Source organism: Rhinatrema bivittatum, chromosome 5 (assembly GCF_901001135.1).
Source record: "Rhinatrema bivittatum chromosome 5, aRhiBiv1.1, whole genome shotgun sequence".
Taxonomy (NCBI): Eukaryota; Metazoa; Chordata; class Amphibia; order Gymnophiona; family Rhinatrematidae; genus Rhinatrema; species Rhinatrema bivittatum.
In genome coordinates this window covers 269,567,387-269,582,588 of record NC_042619.1, presented here as the reverse complement: position 1 = coordinate 269,582,588, position 15,202 = coordinate 269,567,387, and the positions used below count along the sequence as shown (strand labels likewise).

The 15,202-nt window shown below is 47.0% G+C and overlaps 1 protein-coding gene across 16 annotated transcripts in view; it reads right to left on the bottom strand.

Moving 5' to 3' along the window:
- Window positions 1-15,202, bottom strand: part of AAK1 (AP2 associated kinase 1) — a 128,299-nt gene that overhangs the window by 81,338 nt on the left and 31,759 nt on the right. For all 16 annotated transcript variants that reach the window (XM_029604012.1, XM_029604017.1, XM_029604014.1 and 13 more), the window contains 3 exons: window positions 10,618-10,736; window positions 2,012-2,120; window positions 1,438-1,580 (listed from right to left, as the gene is read on the bottom strand). In XM_029604012.1, coding sequence (XP_029459872.1) covers window positions 1,438-1,580; window positions 2,012-2,120; window positions 10,618-10,736 — 371 coding nt within the window. The remainder of the gene's footprint in view (window positions 1-1,437; window positions 1,581-2,011; window positions 2,121-10,617; window positions 10,737-15,202) is intronic.

Sequence of the window (15,202 nt, the reverse complement as noted above, 5' to 3'; positions counted from 1 at the left end):
TTGGAAGATAAAGAATACAATTTTTTTTAGATAAAATAATCGATCAGCAAAGCAGAATTCTATCAGCAAGGTGATGATACAGAAGGTCTAAAACACTTCCAAGATGGAGGGCAGAAAATAAGGACCCTAATTAAGATTACATAAATTACTCCTGGGGGAATTCTACGCTACTGCGGAGCGTAGAATTTGCGCAGAATTCCCCTCTGCGCAGAATTGCCATTTTCTGCACAGAAAATAGCAGAGGAGACCCTGGCATGCTGCAAACAGAGCGCGTCCCGCGGAACACGGGACGCGCTCTGTTCGCGGCGAAGATGATGGCCTGGCACGCCGTTCGCGGCAAAAAGGGAAGGCCCCCGTGTGCTGTGAATAGACTGTGCTCCATTCAAGGCAAAAATGGAAGGCCCCCATGTGCCACACCGGGCCTAGATCTTCGCTGCAAACAGAGCGCATCCCCCGGCATGCCAGTGAGAGATAATGTGTGTCAGAGAGGGAGGGGAGAGTGAGAGAGCAGGAGGGTGTGAGAGAGCATGGTGGGGGGTGCCGATGAGAGAGAATGTGTGTGAGAGAGAGGGGAGGGTGACAGAGAGCATGGGAGGTAAGGGGGGGTGGGGGGGATGCCGGTGAGAGAGAATGTGTGTGTGGGGGAGAGTGAGAGACAGCTTGGTTGGTAAGAGGGGGAGTGTGAGAGAGCATGGGCGGTAAGAGAGGGGGGCTGCTTGAATGTGGGTTTCAGAGAGGAAGCCTATATGAGGAGATTGTGAAGGAGTGTGTATGTGTGTGAGAGATTGGGAACTTGTGTGTATGTGAGGGTGTTAGCCTGTGTGAAGGGATTGTGTATGTGTGAGACAAGCCTGTGTGAAGAGCTATGTGAGAGAGAGACATAGGTAGCCTGTGTGAGGATGTATGTGTGAAAGAGAAAGGGAGCTTCTGTGGGTGTGTATGCAAGAGAGAGGGACCTATATGAGGGGATGTGTGTGTGTGTGTGTGTGTGTGTGTGTGTGTGTGTGTGTGAGCGAAAGAGTGAGGGAGCCTGTATGAGGGGGGTGTGTGTATGTGGAAGGGACACACAGTGAATTTCTAGGGAAATTCTGCTCAAAATATTTAAAATTCTGCAACTTTAAGTAATAACTTTTTTCTGTAATTATTTAAAGATTGTCATGTAAATTGTGTTATTTTGACCAATATAAAGTTTGCAGAATTTTCAGTTTTTGAGCACAGAATTCCCCCAGGAGTAATAAATACCTGTTAAAGAAAGTCAGCAGAGAGTGGGCACCTCCATTTAAGAGCTTGGGAGGCACTTGTAAATGAACTTTTGTCGTCGGGTTGCGAGTGGTGGGTCAACTGTTTGTACATCATGGAGAGAGCCAAAGACACTGACCACAATGAGGCTCACCATAAATATTGACCAGTAAACTGGCGTTGCAGGAAGGCACTCACCTTCAAGTCCCTATGGGTGATGGGCATCTTGCACTGGTGCAGTCGAGCCACCGCTTCACAGGTGTCGCAGAATATCTGTAGCACCTCACTCTCCGTGAAGCCTGTTTGAAGGCGCTGGTTCATCAGGTTCACCACCTGGCCTCCTGAGGAGGAGAAGAGCACAGACATTAACGAGGGAAGCGGGCTCAGATCACACGCTGGGAATTTTGTGGGTGAGGATGACTGCGTTTCGTGTGCAGGAATGGGCAAAACACGAAACAGAGCAGGTAGGAGCTGACAGTTCTACCACAGTCAAGCCAAGGCACCCAAATGGCTGTGTGTGGGGGTTGGGGAACTTCCATTGGCATGTAATAGTCAAGATGTGTCAATAGCCCCATCTCTTCCATTTGGAATAGGAGACTGCGCCACCTCGGAGCCACAACACTGTGCAACACATTTCGAGTCCAACATTTCCTTAAAACCATACTGGAACTAATACCAAAAGCATCCATGGGCTTCCACGAATTTCAAATCCTCTCAGAGGGCAGGGTAGCAGTCAATGTTCAGCAGCAGACATCTTGTTGGGTACACTCACCTCGGCAAAAATCCATTAGGATTAAAACTTCCCAGACGTCCCCGCTGCTCACGGAATTTATACTGGAGTCGATGTAGCCAACAATGTTTTTGTGTCCCGACAGATCTCGCTGCATGAAACAAAACAAAAATCCCCTATAATCTGTAACAACTGGGCATGCAGACAGGTTAAATACTAGTTACGTAGTGAGGTGCTGGTGGGAAAGAGACAGCCCTTCTGCCAATCCCGGGGTAGGGCTGGGGAAGCTCCCCTTGCTGTTAACGTAGGCTGCAAATAAAAAAGGAAGGCCCAAGCCCTAGGGGTATGTGCATTACACTAGACTGATGCACTTTATTGTTCTCATGATGTAAACCACCTTTGGATCTCCTTGTGGGGGAGGGGGGGGGGGAAGGGAGTATGCAAGTCCAAAAAGAGAACTGAATCGAGCCCACACCGGCTTTCTACACATGGTAAGCTCAGGGAATATGAAAACCAGGGGAATGAAGAGCCTTTCATGAGCACTTTAAACAAAAAAATTAAAAAAAAAAAAAAAGAAAAAAACGGGACCACCACAAATGTGCATGACTATCTCATTTACAAAAAGCTGAAATTATACTGGTGTGGTAAGGCTACATCACATGACCACAAGCCAAAGTCCTTTCAGGCAGCCTATGCTTCATAATGTGCTGACTCCATGGCAAGGCAGCTTTAAACCCCACCCCCCACGCTGGCCCACCGTAACTCGAAGCCACTTAATTTCCGGCCGAGTCTGTTGTAAGCACATGGTAAAAGATTAAAATGTTAACATTTTGTTTTTACGGTTGAAAACCTGTGTGCAAAGGAGCCTGCTACCAAGATGTTTAATAAAAAGGCAGCAGCACACAGAGAATGCATTAAACTTTGGATTAGTGACGCTGGGTGAGACATATTGTTGTTTGTATTCATTTCCATGTTTTCTGCTTCACGCACTGAAAGAATAAAAGCAGATCATTTTCAGCACAGTTATTTCACTACAATAGAGCAGCAGGGTTTTAAGTTTCCCCTCCATCCCTTTCGCTTTCCATTGCAAAACCGATGCTAGTGTACAATAAATGCACCGGGGAAGTAAGAGAGGGCTCCAGCCTGGACCAGCCCAGTGACTCCGTGCCAGCTCTGCAATGGGCTCGATTCTCAGCCGAGGTCTTCTGCTCCCCTCATCGGCTGGGCCTGGCGATCCTCTGAAAGCGGGGAGGGGGAGGCAGGAGGGGGCAAAGCCTCAGACACCGAGTCACTGCAGAGTGGCGACACCCAGTGGTCGGATTTAGGGCCCACACTGCAGGGACCCAGCAGGATCCCTGGTGCATGGTCCCCGGCCCAGGGACAGGTGCTGCAATAGATGAAAACTAAAAATTAAAAGTTAGGCGAAAAATCCCCGTATAGTTGCGGATGAAGGCTCCTAGCACTAAATCCCAGCCCTGGTTCGGATTGAGCTGGAAGTACAAAAGGAGCAGAGGGAAGCTGCTGGATCAAAAACAACAACTTCAGAGAGCAGGCGAGAGCCACTGCTGGTCACATCTATAAAACAAAATTTTTTTTAAAAAAATGCATTGAATTTGATGACCCCCAAAAGCCAGATTAAGACAAATGCCTGATTTTTAAGTCAGATCTGGAAGTGCAGGGAGACCATGGTGCTCCTCTTCTGACAGATGATACACCAGGCCAAGATGTGAGGAATAAAAGCACGGGAGAATTTTCTCTCCCTAAATTTCATCTTGTTATAGTAACATGTTGAGGGTATGGTCAGAAACAAAAATAAAATTCAAACTGGTTAAATTTTTGTTTTCAAAACGTCAAAAAAAAAAAAAAAAAATCGGAATCCTTCCTGGTGCTCAGCCAAGGGGGGGTGGGGGGGGGGGGGGGGGTGGAGGTCGATGCCGCCCCAATATCAAAGCACTCCCAGTAATCTGTGGAGTCCTGAATCCTTCCATATCTCCGATGCTGATGCCCATTGGCTGGGTTGTGTCTCCCAAAAGCCTGAAAGAGTTAAAACCAGAAACAACGTTCTCTTGGAGTAAGAGTCTCACAGGGAGCAGTCCAAGACACCAGGGTCCGCCCCCAAAACCACTGTCTTATCACAGGGCATGAGGGACCTAGCCCAGCCATACAGGGGAGAGATCCAAGTCAAAACTGGAGGTATCAAATGCAAAAATAAGCAGGGCAAATAAACAAAAACTGACCAAAGCCACCCTGGAGCACCAAAACCGGTGCAGCTTTTGGCTGACTGACAAATAAAGAAAACGTAAACTGAATGAAAACACGCCTCCCTAAAAGACTATGGGGTGAAAAACTTGTGAAGCCCTGCGAAAACCAGTTCCTGGGGCTACAGAACCTTTAACCACAGCAGCTGAGAGAAAGGAACTGTTGGAATGTGCATTTGTTTGATACAAAAATGGAAAGATGGGACAAAAAAAAAAAAAAAAAATAAGCCTATATTCCTTTCCTATCAAAAATTTCATCCCAATTAGTTTTCAGCAAAAGGTACACACAATTTGCAAACCGTGCACACTATTTGTATATTGTAAAGTTTATTTTAATTGCACCCCTGTTTCTTGTGAACCAGCATGATGGGACTATCGTCTTGAATGTTGGTATATAAAAAAACTTAAATAAATAAAAATAAATAAATATTTGCCAAAAATGAACCAGGATGAAAAACCAAAAATGTAACCCTACAAAAACATTTTAAAAAACTGAAAAATCAAATGACTATTTTGGCCCTGCACATCCCTAATGAACTGTGACTAAAGGGGCACTTCAAGGGCATGGGAAAATGGCCAGGGCTGCACATGCTCAAAGCTCTGTGCCAGGCTCCATCTGATGATGTTACCCACATGTGAAGGCTGCCATCCTTATAATCCTCAGAGAATAAGAATATCCTAAATGTTGTTGAAAGCAAAAACACCAAGATACATGTTACACCTTCATTCGTTTCAAGGTGGTAGCAGTAGCAGCTTGAGTTGCAGAAAGGAGAAGAAAAGGAATTACATTTTTTTCTAAATTGATAGTTTTCTTTTCCTGAAAAAGCTGGCTTAATCTTTGACCTACAAAATTAAGTCAACAGAAGTGAAGGTCTTTCCAATGAATTTCCACCAGGCCACAGGCTTTCAAATGTTTACGAAAAAAAAAAACAAAACGCTATACATCATGTGCGATTGGAACACCATAGGGTCAAAATAAATGATTCTAAGGTGCTTAAGATTTGATAAATGAAAATTATGTTAAATATAGCACGAGGAGAGGGAAAGGAAGAAAAATGAGCAAGAGTGTACACTATCCCCACAGTGAATGAATTTGGAGCTCCTGGTAAGGTCTTCCTTTTATTCTGCATTAAAATACTTTTATTAAAAAATAAAAATGACAACATGGACCTCTCTAATTGATATTTGTCAGACAAACTGTGGAGAGATACAGCACCACACGTAAATTACCAAAGCAGCAAACAGGGGAGTTACAAGGAAAAAAAAAACCCAACCTTTTAAATCTGTCCTTAAAAAGGTTAAAAAATTCAAGACAGTTGTTCATTCAAATAGCCTTTAATGGGGATTTCAAAAACGTCACAAGGGTCATAAGTAGTTAGTCCCCTGACATGGGCCGTGTTTCGCTCGGGCTGCATCAGGAGGGACAGCACGACCAAAGCAACTCCCTCTCTCTCTCTTTTTTTTTTTTTTAACAATTGCTCAAGTTTAAGTTTAAACTGTGTGTGATCTCTGTGAACTTGAGCAATTGTTAAAAAAAAAAAAAAAAAAAAAAGAGAGCGAGAAAGGGAGCTTTGTTGGTTATGTTGTCCCTCACAAAACATGGGACCATGTCGGGGGGACAGACTACTGATGACCCTTGTGACTTCTTCCAAATCCCCATTAAAGACTTTTTGAATGAACAAATGTCTTGGACTTCTGAACCTTTTAAGGATGAAACTAAAGGAAACTTGGTTCTTACCTGCTAATTTTTGTTCCTGTAGTACCACAGATCAGTCCAGGCTCCTGGGTTTTGCACCCCTGCTAGCAGCTGGAGACAGGGAAAATTTTACTGACACTGCTATATAACCACCTGCAGTCCCTCAGTATTGACCTGTATCCAAGCTATGAGAAAAAACTATAGTAAGCTTAACTGCGCACCCCCTCCCCAAAAAACAGGAGGATGGGGACGCTGTAACCTACTGGAAACAAAAACTCTGTTCCGGAACATAAACAGAACAGCTTAGCAAACTGTTAACAACTCTGCACTACATACAGACCATAGACCGAGTGGACTGCTCTCCCACCTTCTTTCCCCGGGTGGGTGTCTGGACTGATCTGTGGTCTACAGGAACGAAAATTAGCAGGTAAGAACCAATTTTCCTTTCCAGTACGTACCCAGATCAATCCAGACTCCTGGGATGTACCTAAGCCCAATAAACTGGGTGGGACCTGGAGAGTCCCGCTCGCAGAGCACCCTCACCAAAACACGCTGCAGCCGGATGCCTGACATCCAAACCATAGTGCCTGGCAACAGTGCGCGGTGATTTCCAAATTGTTGCTCTGCAAATTGATCCAAGAAGCTGTCTGCGAGCGAGTCGAATGAGCTCTCAAACCTTCTGGAACCAGACAGCCCTTGAGATATATACTAAACCGATCGCGTGTTTGAGCCAACGCGCAATGGTAGCTTTGGAAGCTTGATGTCCCTTCCTCGGACCATTCCAGTGGATGAAAAAGTGATCAGACACACGAAATTCATTAGTGACCTTCAGATATCTCAATACTTGCCGGATTTCCAAAAGCCTCAGCTCCTTAGAACGAGAAGCAGTGCAATCCAAATCCAGAAAAGCTGGAAGCTCCACTGCCTGATTAACATGGAACCCTGAAACCACCTTTGGGAGGAAAAAGGGCACAGTGCGCAACAAATCTCCTGACTGAAATCTACAGGAAGGGATCCTGGAAGGATAAAGCCTGAAGTACTCCAAAACACGGAACCGAGGGCCGCATTTACCCTCTTTAAAACCAGAATGGGTCAAAACAACCCTTCCATCTACTTCATGGTGCCAAAGAGAGAATATCTCCCAGTCTTCTGCTCCTCTGGTGGAACTGGGACTATGGCCACCCAGTTGCTTCAGACGGTCCACTGTCCCTTGAACCGCTACTCGCTTTATGAGAGGACTGCAGAGAGACATGAAAACAATGTTCCTAATGGAATGAGCAAATTCTAAAGCGCAGCCTTCTCTTACCACCTGGAGAACCCACTGATCTGTGGTAACCTTGGCCCACTCCTCGTAAAAAAGCGCTAACCAGCCTCAGACAGCCAGCACTGAAGAGTGGGCTGGCCTCGCTTCATTGTGAGGACTTAGCTCCTCCTGCACCGGCTCCAGAGGTGTCCCAGAAGGACTTCCTGCCCCTGCAAAAGGACTGATTCCAGGTTGAGGACCTGGCTGGATCTTGCCGCTGTAAGCCTCCAGAACTCTTGGACAGATGAAACCTCCAACTGTCCTGAAGCCTAGGCTGAGCAGGCACAAATTTCCTGCCCTTAGCTTATCCTCTGGCAACTTGTGCACCCTGGACTCCCCCAGGTGCTTTATTATCTGCACCAAGTCCTCCCCAAACAGGAGCTTCCCCTTAAAAGGAAGAGCCTCCAGTTGCAACTTGGACCAAAGTGTCCGCTGATCAATTCCGAAGCCATAGTAAATGTCTAGCAGACACAGCCAACATCATAATTGAGGAAGAGGTCCTAACTAGGTCATAATATGCATCTGCTCTGTAAGCCACCACTGCTTTGAGAAAATCAGCCTACTGTGCCACAGCTCCGATCGAGGCTTGAGAACTCTGCAAGTGGTAGACCCAACGGAGGCATGCCCTCTGCACAAAACTGTTGCACAAAGCAGCTCTTATGGCCAGAGCTGACACCTCAAAAATCCTTTTGAGATGAAACACCAACTTGTGATCTTGCACATCTCATAATGCAGCCGATCCCACCACAGGAATAGTCATCTTCTTGGTGACTGCAGACACCGAAGCATCCACCTTGAAGAGAGCCAACAACTGCAAGGTCTCCTCCAATAGATAGAGCTTAGACATAGCTCTGCCAACTCTCAGGCCAGATTCCGAAATATCCCACTCCTGAATTACCAGCTTCTTTACTGACTTACGAAAGGGAAAATGCCTTTACTGGTCCATACATCTGGCATTGGATCTGCCCCATCCAAATCAGACTCTTCCTGAGCCACCTTGATTCCGAGTTCCTGCAGGATGTGAGGGATCAGTGACCAGAGTTCCTCTTTGCGAAAGACATACCACCTTAGGATCATCTCCTTCAGCCACGGGAATCTCCTCTGGATCCCCAACCAAATCTGGCATGTTTTGCAGCAGATCATGCCTGCTGAGGTCCCCCCAGGGACCCCTGCAAGTTCTCGGAATCATCAGTGTCACTCTGTCCTCTGGGTCTTCTGAACCGCAATGTTATCAGATGCCGCAACTAATCAAACTGTTTACGCTATGCAGGGCTTGGCTTATGACTCAACTTGGGTCCTTTCAATGGTCGAAAGCATGAATTACCAGGGCCTTCCGATGCCTTCTGGGCAAAAAGGCCTTATACATCAGGAGCACAAACTCCAAGGAGAAGGCCTGGGAGTCTTCCGCGTCTCGGTTCTAGGCCCCAGCGGAGTCAACCCAGAGGGGAAAATCCCCCACTTGAAATCTCCTCCTGTTCAATTCCCGCGGTAAACCCCACCAGGGACAAATGTGATGGGGAAATCCCAGATTCCCTGGGAGATGCGTGGCAGGTTCCAAAATGGCCACTACAGGTGCGCTTCGAAGGGAGTCCCACGTGAAGGCCTGGACCGACACGCCGCTGAACCACTCTCACTCAACAAGGAGAACATGTCGACGAGTTCTCCCCTCAGCTCTGCATCAGGAGCAGAAACCCCAGTGGTTAAGACGCGAACCCGCTGCCCTGACAAGAAGCGCCGCATGGCATAGCCCTGACCGCAAGCTTAGAATTGCGCACATCTGCTGAGGGACGCCTGGGGAACTCGCTGCCTTGCTGTGAAAAAAAAAAAACCCAACAAAAACCACTCCCGGACACCAGCCCCGACCAGAGCACTCTGCGCTGTGAAGAGAAAATAAGGAGCTTTTTTTTTTTTTTTTTTTTTTTTAAAACAACTTTAACAAGGATATTTTCCTGCTCCTTCCAAGACTTGTAGACAGAGCTGCAACAGGGCACCAGGCTGTCTCGTGTGGGCTGAGGGATCTGGACCACCAGAAGTCTGCCCCACGGAATCGCGAATAGAGCTAAAAAAGGATCACCAACCCCCTGCTCGTCTGCCTCAAGCAGGTAGAATAACCCCACCAGGACCTCAAAGAACAGATTTCCTTTTCGTTTCTCAGACTGCAGGATTTGCCCCATCTACCATCTCCTGGAGAGAGAAAAATACCAAGGGACTGTAGGTGGCATACTGGGTTATACAGCAGTGTCAGTAAAAGTTTCCCTGTCTCCATCTGCTGGCAGGGGTACAAAACCCAGGAGTCTGGACTGATCTGGGTACTGGAATTGTTCTTTGTGACGTGAGAACATTCTGCACCCATGACAGGCCTGAAGGTCTCCATAGTTACTGTACTTGAAACGAGAGTGCATCACTCCCTTCTCCCCCTCCAAATATTGCAAATCTTACTGGTCGATGTGGAGGGTGAATTTCAACCAATTGGGTGCTGGCATAATGCAGAAGTCAATGTTGTGCTGATCTTTGGTAATGATACCCAGCTGTGTGCGTGCAGGTCAATAGGAGGTCAGTTCAGCTCACCTACTTCCTCCCTAGCTAGCCAGGTCCAGCGATGGGCTGCCCATGAGAGGTGGGACAGTTAGGGCCACTACTTCCACAGCCAAAAGCAAACCCTCACACCCTCATTCCCAGCTGGGAAGGAGAAGAAATGAAGGGGAAAAAAATGCCACATAAAAAAAAAAGGCTTAGGGCATGGAAGCAGCTGTTCAGCTGAAGTACAGGGAGCCTGGAATGCCACTATTGCCATGACAACAGCACCAATTTTTATTTTAGACCTGTCTAATCGTGGTGGCCAACACTGCTGTCAAAAAATTATGGAGATACCAATACATTTCAATGGTCTCAATGACCCTGCATATTATTTTGGCAAAGAGCAACCATGTAATAGCAAGGGAACTCTGAACCCCTGCATCGCCAGATACTGCTGCTCGTCTGGATTGGCAGGCATGTGGCCCATCCCCCCACTGCCTCACAAGCAGCAGATGCCACCCAGATGGGAGAAGTCAGAGCATAAAAAACAGGTCCCCAAGAATAGGACCTACCTGCCTCTGCACGCCATCTACTATTACATGGCAGAGTTTTAACGTGCTTGTTTGTTAATTGGGTTTCAATTGAAAGAACAAAAAAAAAAAAAGAGAGACTGGTAACCAAATGATTGATCAGCTTCCATGTCCACTTCTGAATTTTTAACTACTCTCAGTCCCATCCACAGGCAAGCCCAGTTAATCCCACAGCAGGGTGGGCCCACTTCTCAAACATTAAAAAGGTCTTTAGCAAGAAGCGCCATTCGGAGGGACATGAAGAAGATGGCATAGTAGGGAGGAAGGGTTGCAGCCAGCCTTACCATGATCTGAATCTCTCGTTTGCACACTTGCAGGTCATGTTCGTTATTCACATACATGCGTTTCAGAGCACATTTCATGCCGTTGTTAGTCCGTACCAGGAACACAATTGCAAAGCCACCTGTGAAGATATTTAAAAAAAAAAAAAAAAAAAAGAGGGGGGTGATCTTTAGTGGTGCAGTCCTAAGCACTGTATTAAACCTCTCTCCCTCTACCCCCATCACAGATCTATCACACCCCCATCAGGCAGAGAAGAGGTGCAGCACTTTCCAACACAGAATGCAAGCATGGTCAGTGAGTCACAGCTCCGTGACCTGCATGCACCATTGTACAAGCTCAGGACTGGATAGCAACACCCATTCAACTGCCTGATTCCAGTCACAACTACTGCAGTCCTGGTTTTATCCATTACATCTTAGGAGACTTCTACCCTGCTTTTGCTGGAGAACCTGGAACTGGGAACCCAAAGAAGTATAAAATAGGACTAGCTCAGCTCATCAGGGCTATCCCAAGTCAGAGGGCCATCCTATGCCACAGTTCCCATAGAAGACATTGGCGTGAATGCTTCATACCTGGCACACCCCTGCAGCTGAAATGGGCAGCTAATATGGGAAGGAACATTTTAATCTGCACATATGCTGCTTTTTCATGTACACAAGGGGTGGTATGCTGGTCAGCAGATACACTCTGTCCCGAGATCTGGTCATACTCTCAAGTACAGGCCAATGGCAAAATCTGCAGGGTCCATCCTGAATGGACCTTCCCATCAGCCAATGCACAGCAGGGTTAAATATTAAAAACCGGAGGCAGAGTAAAAACTAGTATGAAACATTTCCCCGGGGGGGGGGGGGGGGGGGGATCTATGAAAACAAAAAGCCCTTGAAGAATTTAAGTCAGCCAGTCATGCTTCCTACTCACTGTAACTTTTTAACGCTGGGGTGAGGCAGTGGCGGCAAACAAAAACACCGATTCCTGTCTGTTTAAACAAGGCCTGGCTCCAACCCTGTGGACTACATTCCCCCAGCCATTGCACGTGAAGCCAAAACCAGCAACATTGCAGGATACAGGCCAAGGCCTGCCTGTTTATACCTGCCGGATGATCCTGTTCCGCCTCATAAAATACTAAAAAAAGAGCCTTCTTTATCATCTGCTTTTGGTTTAGTGAGGCTGTCAGTCTTTTCTGACAAACCTCTCGTATCTCTGTTTACTACTGTACACCAGCGGGGGCAAATCTTATTTGGGAGAACAAGTTATGAATGCTTAAAGTGAAATGAAACACTTAAGTCCTCTGTTTATTAGGGATGTGAATTGTTTTTTGACGATTTAAAAAAATCGTCAGATATTTTTTAAATAGTCAAAAATCGTTAGAGTTGCAATACAATAGAAATTCCCCCGATTTATCGTGAAAAATCGTAAATCGGGGGAGGGCGGGAAAACCGGCACACCAAAACAACCCCTAAACCCACCCAGACCCTTTAAAACAAATCCCCCACCCTCCCGAACCCCCCCCAAAATGTTTTAAATTACCTGGTGGTCCAGTGGGGGGGTCCCAGCGCGATCTACCGCTCTCGGGCCATCAGCGCCATTTTGGCTACCACTAATATAAATGGCGCCGATGGCCCGATAAAAAAACCCACCCAACCCTTTAAAATGACCCCCTTAGCCTCCTCCCCCCCCCCCCAAACTTTTTAAAATTACCTGGTGGTCCAGCGGGAGCGTGGGGAGCGATCTCCCGCTCTCAGGCCATCGGCTGCGTTAATAAAAATGGCGCCGATGGCCCTTTGCCCTTACCATGTGACAGGGCAAAGGTAGCGCCGGCGCCATTTTGAATACTGGCAATATGGCCCGAGTGCAAGAGGTCGCTCCCGGACCCCCACTGGACTTTTGGCAAGTCTTGTGGGGGTCAGGAGGCCCCCCCAAGCTGGCCAAAAGTCCCTGGGGGTCCGGGAGCGATCTCCTGCACTCAGGCCGTATTGCCAATATTCAAAATGGCGCCGGCGCTACCTTTGCCCTGTCACATGGTAAGGGCAAAGGGCCATCGGCGCCATTTTTAACAACGCAGCCGATGGCCTGAGAGCGGGAGAACCTTCCCCGCGCTCCCGCTGGACCACCAGGTAATTTTAAAACCTTTTTGGGGGTTCGGGAGGGTTTTTTGATTATCTGATCGGGCGCATCCGATAATCAGAACTCAAATCGGGCTGGGTGATAAAAATTTTAAGATTTGGATCGGAACCGGAACAGATCAGATTCCGGTTCCGATTCACATCTCTACTGTTTATTGACTGGTTTCAGGTGCAAACTTCTCTCTGATTCTGCCCCTGTTCTGGGGTGACCACTTCTAGTGGTGAATGAGTAGAAGCGGTAAGAAGCTCTCAGTAGAGAAGCCAATAGCTTCTCTACTGAGAGCGCCTACTAGAATATATCTTAAAATTTATTTAGCCATTTTATATGCCGTCATTTTTCTACCAGTTTATTTTTTTTTTTATTTAAAGTTTTTTATATACCGATACTCGTTAAGAAAACATCACATCGGTTTCCATACAACGTGAAATCAGCCAACAGGGCTTTACAGTGTAACTGATAATAGAACTGGGGGGGAGGGGGAGGGAAAGGAGGGGGGAAGGGGGTCGGGTAAAACAGGGGCTTTGTTATACATTCGTAAGCGCAAAACAAAACTTAGATACATATATACAAGTTATATACAAAGTACAAGGAGGAGCGGGGGGGGAGGGGGGTGTGACGAGGCTGAAAGGGTTGGAGGGAGGGGATCTAGCGGGGGAGGGAAGTGGGGCATTGCATACAAATCTGAGGGGAGAGGAGGGAGAGGGTGTAAGTCGGGGATGTAGGCAGAGAAGGGATCATGTGTAGGCGTGTATGAACAGCCAAGTAGCTGGGTAGGCATTGTGTTCCATAGAGAAGGTCCAGCTAGTGATAGGGCGCTTTGTTTGGTGGCTGTTAGTTGAAAGAGTTTGGGAGAGGGCGTGTGTATAGTTGCTATATATGGCGTTCTGGTGGGTCTGGAGGTGGAACGAATGTGTAGAGTGTCTGTGAACCAGAGCATGTCTGGATTGTGGATGGCTTTGTGTATGAGGGTAAGGGTCTTGGGTTCATTTCCAACATTATAACCCCTAAACAGATGGCATGGCACTATTAGTCATGAGGTATATGAGCTTACTGACAGCCAAGAAAACCACAGAGAGGCTGAGACTTGCTATCACAGGACGATGACAGCTGTAGACTGGTGTGAGGACCAGAAGGTTCTCTTCTTGTCATCAAGATTTCAGAATTGATTCCAGTGTCAGTGTCTGAAGCGCTCTGCAATTTAGTTGGCATGAGCTGTTGGTCCATTTATCAGAGCCAAGATACCCACATCAGTAAGAGTGCCATCAAAGACCTGGCAGTAATTACTCTTCAATAATGGTGGCATGTGTTGCACACACACTGTCGTGAAAAAGGAATGAATCCTCCTGGAAAATGCCAAACTAGACTGGTAAGGTCCTCAACCAGACCACAAAGATCAAACTGCAGCATAGCATGAGCAAAAACGACCAGGGTGCCACAGCAGACAACTCACTCCATTCAGAGCTGGTATTCCTAGAATGAGGTGGTACAAATAAGGGTCAAACAAGCTGTAGGCGAGACCTTTATTTAGACTAACTCAACACATCTGAGGAAGCTTTTAAGAGCTCTGCTCCCTTCGCCAGGTCAATGAGGAAACAGCACAGTTAAAATCAGGGTGACAGGCGGAACTGATTGTACTTCTGAATGACTAAGCCCATGAAATAATCAGACCTGTAGCTCCAAGCCTTTGCTTGGTTACATCACTATCCTACAGCAACTCCAAGGACATCAAACATGGTAGGATGTTGGCCTTTGAGGCTGGCTGGAAGTGAGACAGACGAGATGAAATAATGTTTTCTTATATCTGAACTGGCTCTCTAGCATGTTGGATTCACGTGTGCTGCACAGCTCGGCTCTATTTTTACTACTGCTGCCTTGAGCAGCACAACCTCCATTCTTACCATGCTACACTCCCAATGCACATGCATCACCTACCCACTCCAGGAGCAAAGCTAAGGGAACCTTTAAAGGAGGGCACTAAGCCTTCCTAACTGTCAGACCGATACAGTAAAGCGCGGCCGCGGTTACCCTGTTTCTAACCCGCTTTGTACGCACAATTTGGACGCGTATGTCTAATCAGTGATTCAGTATCCGGTTTTACGCGTCCTTACCGCTTCTTGAAATCGACGCGTGTCCCTTTCCGCCCGCGGCATTTATATGATATGTTAATGATCGGATTAGCTATTCCCTCCGATACAGTAACATGCGCCCAGATTATCGCCTTTTTAACCAGCTATTTTGCCGCGTCTTTAACCTGCAAATTTACCGCCTACCTTGACCCTGGCGTTAGTGTGGTGAACTTAGCCGCCCAGTCCCAAACCAACCCAATCCACAGAAAAAAATGCTTCTCGCACAAGGGGGAAAAATTATTACAAAAAATAAAGCAAGGCGCAGGACGAAAATCATTTCTGTATTACGCTCGGGCATTGGGGATTGCCAGCTTGACAAGCGTCAGGCAAGCCCCAG